General features: G+C 37.2%; 1 protein-coding gene across 1 annotated transcript in view; it reads left to right on the top strand.

Moving 5' to 3' along the window:
- Window positions 1–6,000, top strand: part of LOC104123228 (prune homolog 2 with BCH domain) — a gene marked incomplete at its 5' end in the record, with an annotated part of 55,970 nt that overhangs the window by 28,010 nt on the left and 21,960 nt on the right. The window contains 2 exons of the mRNA XM_035891051.1: window positions 3,572–3,651; window positions 4,572–4,772. Of these exons, the coding sequence (XP_035746944.1) occupies window positions 3,572–3,651; window positions 4,572–4,772 (281 nt within the window). The remainder of the gene's footprint in view (window positions 1–3,571; window positions 3,652–4,571; window positions 4,773–6,000) is intronic.

Below are 6,000 nucleotides of genomic sequence, written 5' to 3'. Positions count from 1 at the left end.
AGAAATTACTCTGCAAGGTGTTGAGGTGCTTGGCACAGCATGCTCTCAAAATCGATCAGAAAATGGGGAGCTATGTCTGGAGAAGACAAACTTCGTCTTTATCTTGCTCATTCTCACACTGATGGGGAGTCTGGAGCCATATGTTGAGGTACAATGTCAGAGAAGCCATGCTCTGTGACTGGCTTTCTAACTCCACCAGATTTGAAAGATGCCTGTATCACCTATTAATTTATGACTGAACAAATATTTATTATGGCTTTTAAAAAATACAAACTTTCACTGAACATAGAGTATATACATCTGGCGAGAAATCTTTAATCTGTTTGGGCAGGGTAGAAGGGATCTGGAAAAATACGACTGATTCCAGAGTCAGACTCTCTCTTCTCTGACAAGCCTGTGTACTGTTTATTTGAGAGTAAATGAGAACCTGACACATTTTAAAAAAAAAAAAAAAAAAAAAGAGGAAATCTAATCTCAGCTAAAAAATTTCTGAAAGATGATACCATCTTTTATGTGACTGAAAATACAACAGATAACCTTGTGTCAGCAATGCTTTTGGTAGCTGGGCTTGAACTGATTTTTAACTACCTGCCTTGTCCCAGATCTTTCAGGACTGCAGACCCTTGCTTCCCAAATCAAATATCCCAGTATGAATGATACGGATTATTGACATTAAAAACACTGTGCCATCAAAATAAAGTTAGAGATTCTCAGACACCTAATGCGGTTTACCTGTAATCCCTAACTGAGGGGTATTTTTCGAGTATATTGCCTGTAGCTGTATCTGTATTTCAGCAGAAATTCAAACAAAGGGATATGAAACACATTTATCTTTCAATTCCCTAGAAATGTACCATTCTTATAAACACAACTGTAATATAAAATTCTGGTTTAACTCAGCTGTACTCATCCCACTGAAAGCAGAAAAACATTTGACATTTATGTTGTGAAAGTGTGAGATTCTAGAGAAAGCAGCAATGCCAGCTCCATGTCATGACTTAGGATAATTCTGTCTCAGGCGTTGCAAAAATTTTAGGCAACTCTCAAAATTCTGAATTAATTACTTGCTGGAAATGGCTTTTTTCAGATGATAATTGTCATTGTTTCTATAGGGATAGAATGTATAAAACTCAGTGGTGCTCTTGTCATACAGATGAGAAGATGATCTTCATTCTGCTCAAACTTCTTTACAGGCTTACTGCAGAGAATACTGTCTCTTTTTAATACAGAAAGCCTGAAAACTCACTGTCCTTCTGTAGCTTACTCTTCACACAACTTGAAGGAAGAGCATTCCATTCAAATAATTTCTGAAGCCTGTTCAGTAAGGAATTGCCATTTGGTGTGATAAGGCTGTAAGAGATTTTATAAATGAATTGTTCATATATTGTTAGTATCAAAACCCTGTTCAGTCCAACCAACCCATACACTCTTGAGTACCCATAAGTCATCATCTGAGTAGTCCTGAGCTGCTTTGATATGAGAACTTTTCATAGTTTTATGTTTGGAAAGGTTAATAAAGCCCCAAATAAAATCTTAATCTGAATTTAAAATGGATTAGAAGTATGCATCCTTTCCCCACACTGTTTCCGCTACTATGGTTTCTTACCTTATCTGGCTAAGTTCAGGTGAATAAATTAGACTTCATTACACATATTTTACTATGAATTGAACAGACACCAAAAAAGCCGAAGACTCTAATGACTTATTTACATTTTCTAAGTAAATTGTGATGGTATTCTGTGTATTAGTTTTCTGTACAGCTTCTGAACACAGATGATGCTACAGAGCAGAAAACAAGGAAATGGTACATTACGGACAATTTGTGCCACTCATTTTATTCATGAGCAGGATACTTTGATCAAATTTCTTCACTGTTCTATTGTATATCCAAAGAGAAAGAATATTTCAAGCCTTATTTGGTAGTAATTAAACATATTCCAGAATTGGCATGTTTTGTAGAAATCATTAAGCAATTAATTTCTGTACTTGTGAAAGAGGTACTCTGCAGTGTGTGGAGATAAAACTATGAAAATTAGCAAGATTAATACGTGTCTGCTTCTGTTGAGAGACAAGGCCTGGTTGTGAGCTGGGCAGCACAAACGTGTATGACCCTACCTTTGTATTCTTTATGGCCTCGTGGGAAAAATGGGAGTTCACTAGTTTGCTTGTCTGTGTTGGGAATTTGATGGTATGGCGCTTGAGGTAAAGATCTTTCACAATTTTAAGCACAGTGAAGCCTTTGTCTCATAGGCAGGCCTCTGTGTACACATTTATATATGAAATTAAGAAGAAATCACAGAAACTATACTCATACTCTGATGCAGTGTTTGGCCAGAAGAGTCTCGTCTGCACACAGTGAAATAATGAAGGTAGTCCTCATGAGGAAAGTGAGGGTGGGAAGAAACTGCAGGAGTGACAAGCCAAGCCCATTCAGACTCATTCAGCTGAATCATTCAGAACAGAGCTAGCTGATGTTGTGGCGGGGAAAAGCACCTTCTTTGATCTCATCACAGCTCTGTTAATCAAAGTGTAGATGTTGTCTGTTCTTCAGCTTTTTGAAAAAAAAGCCTATTATTTTGAGAAATAAAGAGTTTGGAACAGGAATATAGGAAAAAAACCGCTATAATTATTCTTATGAAATAAATGAAGCTTTTTTGGAGTCACACATTTTTAGTGCGAATAGTTTGGAAGCTGTCAAGAATGTCCTGAAAATGTAAAATGTTGTTTCCTATCTGCAGTTGAACCATCCTCCCAGCAAGCATTTTGTAAAACACTTGAATGGAAAATAGACATGAAAACTGTTCAAGTCAATTTGCTTTAAACATTCAAACACCTTTGTTATTATTTTCACCACTTAATGCCTTTTACTTGTCTTATGTAGGTATGTTAAATGTAATTTCTTAGTATCATCCTAAAAATGAAGTCTACGGCACTTTGCAACGTTTTAGTCTTTGGAAATCTGTGATGTAGTTTCAGTTCTCACATTCATGCTTTCTGTACTCTTTCAATGCAGGACATCAGCTGTTTCAGTATTACAGAATGACTGATTTGGGTCAGAATTGCTCTAAGGTACAAATGATATCAAAAGAATGAAAAACCCCACTTGTGGTCTCATTTTTGCTATACAGTGACTATACATAGAGGATTGGAAATACTGTGAAGGAACACTTGAACTGGTGTGCAGTTTGCTAAGAGTAGCTGAAGCTCCCTGCAACACTGTGTCTGGTTTGCCAGATGACAAAAGACCTACTTCATTCGTATAAAATGAGAAACATTGCTGTTTGCCAGCCTGTTATTATTCAGTGCTGTGTCTTGGTCAAAGCAAAAGTGGCAATGAGTGACCTGTAGCCTCCAGAGGCTCTACAGACATGTGGATAAATATGGGTAAGAATGGCACAGTAGAATTCCAACATCTGTGTTCATTTCTCACTTATGTCAATCTGTGATCAGACTTCTGGACTGGCTATGTTGAGGAAAGTTTTGGTTCTGTATGAGATCACATGAGCTGTATTAGTAGCAAAGTCAACCTGTGCATCTCTTTTAAGATTTTGCTTTGTATTTTACTTCTCAGGTTGGTACAAGAGGATGTGGGAATGGACATCCCCTTTGTTGAGGGTGTACTAAGCCCCAGTTCTACAGAGATGAGACCCGGTGAGAGATGATCTTACTAATTTTCTTAATTATATCTTATTCCCTTGGCATTTAATTATGCAGTGGGAAGGATGTTTCTGTGCTGATAAAGAATCAGTTCAGTGTTAAAAAGAAGAAGTGTTAAGTTCTATTTATTTAGTCAATTTTCTTCTTCACTTGAGAAATGATAATTGTAGTGTGCCATTTTCTCTTGTGCGTTGTTGTCATCATTTGTTTAGTCCTTGTGAAGTCTAAGCAGTCTCTATTATTTGTCTTACATATGACTACTGTCTAAGTGAACTAAGTTAGCAACAGAACACTTAAGACAGAACAGCTGGAAATGTGCCACACAATGCAGTGGTAAGGGGAAAAAACATACCTGGCTTTTGTCTTGCTGAAGACTATTTTTGTTTAAGACTGATTTAAGAGGCTCGGAGGTATTTTTGTTTCTGTTGATGTATTGAATAAGATGTTGTATAGTTAAAAGCAAAGACATAGCTACTTGCAAATCAGCACCATTCAAATAGCACCAAGTGCATAAACAAGTATTTACAGGGGATTTTCACTCATATTAATTTTTTCCAGGATTCAGCAATGTCTTGGTTCATAACCCAAGTGATCTGTATATTGCTCTTTAAATTCTTAAACATTGTGGGTCAGAGCATGTCCAGGGCTTCATTTTTGTCAGATGATTGCAAAAAAGTGAATCTGGATTTTGCCTAATTGAAGGGCTCCCAGCTACATCTGCCTTCCTGTAGATGCTTGTTTTAATTTCTTTAAACATTAGTGTTGATATTTGTCTTTTATGTTAGGTGGTCTTAAATGGCTTGATGTTACTAAAATTCACCTGTCCCAGTGTGTTTGAAGGTGATTCTTAAGTATCTGGGAGATGCATTGTATGCAGAGGAGATAAAGTTCTTTTTTTCTTCCTCTTTTTTCAGAACCTCCCAATTCTCTTGATCTTAATGGTTCCCATCCCAGAAGGATAAAACTCACTGCTCCAAATATCAATCTCTCATTGGACCAGAGTGAAGGGTCTATACTTTCTGATGATAATTTGGATACGCCAGATGAAATCGACATCAATGTAGATGACCTTGACACGCCTGATGAAGCAGATTCTTTTGAATACACTGGTCAAGGTGATCTTCTAGATTGTAAATGCAGAGTTCATCTCTGTTGCTTGCTTTACTGCTTACGTGATCAGTCTCATGGCTGTCAGGCTATGAATATGATTAAAGCATTTGGGAGTTAATGCTAGGTATCCAGGTATTTTTACTGTCTGCTATTTTTTAACCTTTCTTCCCCAGTGTGAAGTAATGCATATATACTTATGCAGAGTACAGAAAGACATAGTACAGCTGATCAAATAAAATACGAGGAGCTACCTACAGAGAATCAAACTCAAAGTCCTGCCCAGTACCATAGGACTTGTCTGAAAAAGGTTGTTCAAGAAGGAGAAAGCAGTTGCTCTCTGTTACAAAGAATGCTATAGCTAACTGCACCTTTGTGCAGGGTTATAACCTTGTGCAAAATGTGTTGGCTGACATAAGTGGCGCCAAAGACCTTGCAGCATATAAATGAAGGAGACACAGCGTGGTGAGAGATACTTTTTTTTATTCTCACATATGGTTGGAAAGCCAGGACGTGGAAGGTATGTGAATGGCATGATAAAGCCAGCCCAGGTGATGGAAGAACAGAATTCCTCATTCCACCAATTTAAATATGCTTTCTCAGCAGGGCTAGTTGTACAGTGTAGTACCTAGTTGTACTAGTGTAGACCCTAAAGTCTGCAATGGATACTTCACTCTTTCTTCGCATGTTGATGATTTTCTCTCATGTGGTGTAAAAGTGTTTTATACTGTCTTACGCACTTTACTTGCCCATGATGTACAAAATAGGGTGTTAACACACATTCCTTGCTAGTACCTTAAGAACAATCTAAGAACTGTATTCACTAAGGTAAATACATAAAGATCATAAGCTATTTGAGAGGAAAATGGGTATGACCATTTTACAATCTACAACAGAAAGAAACTTTAAAAATGGATCAATTTAAATGGAATTTTCCCTTACATTTAAATTCTCTATTGCTAGTGAGGTGTCTATAATTTAAAAATGGTATGGTCTTTTGAGCACACAAGAACAGTTGCATCAGTTTAAGTGATATTGCCAAAGAGGCATTACTATGCACTCAATCATGCATGAGCATCTCTAATGTCACTTCTCATTAGAAGGCCGATTTCCTTACGGGTAGATGCATAGCATAGTGATGAGTTGCTTGATGGTTAGAATATTTCATAACAAAAGTTAAAACTATCACACACGCATGTGCTCACACCAGAGCAGCGTGTGCTTGCAGTTTTAGAC

This window comes from Egretta garzetta, unplaced genomic scaffold, assembly GCF_000687185.1.
Source record: "Egretta garzetta isolate BGI_Z169 unplaced genomic scaffold, ASM68718v1 scaffold173, whole genome shotgun sequence".
In the NCBI taxonomy this organism is placed as follows: Eukaryota; Metazoa; Chordata; class Aves; order Pelecaniformes; family Ardeidae; genus Egretta; species Egretta garzetta.
This window is presented reverse-complemented; position numbering and strand designations above follow the sequence as displayed.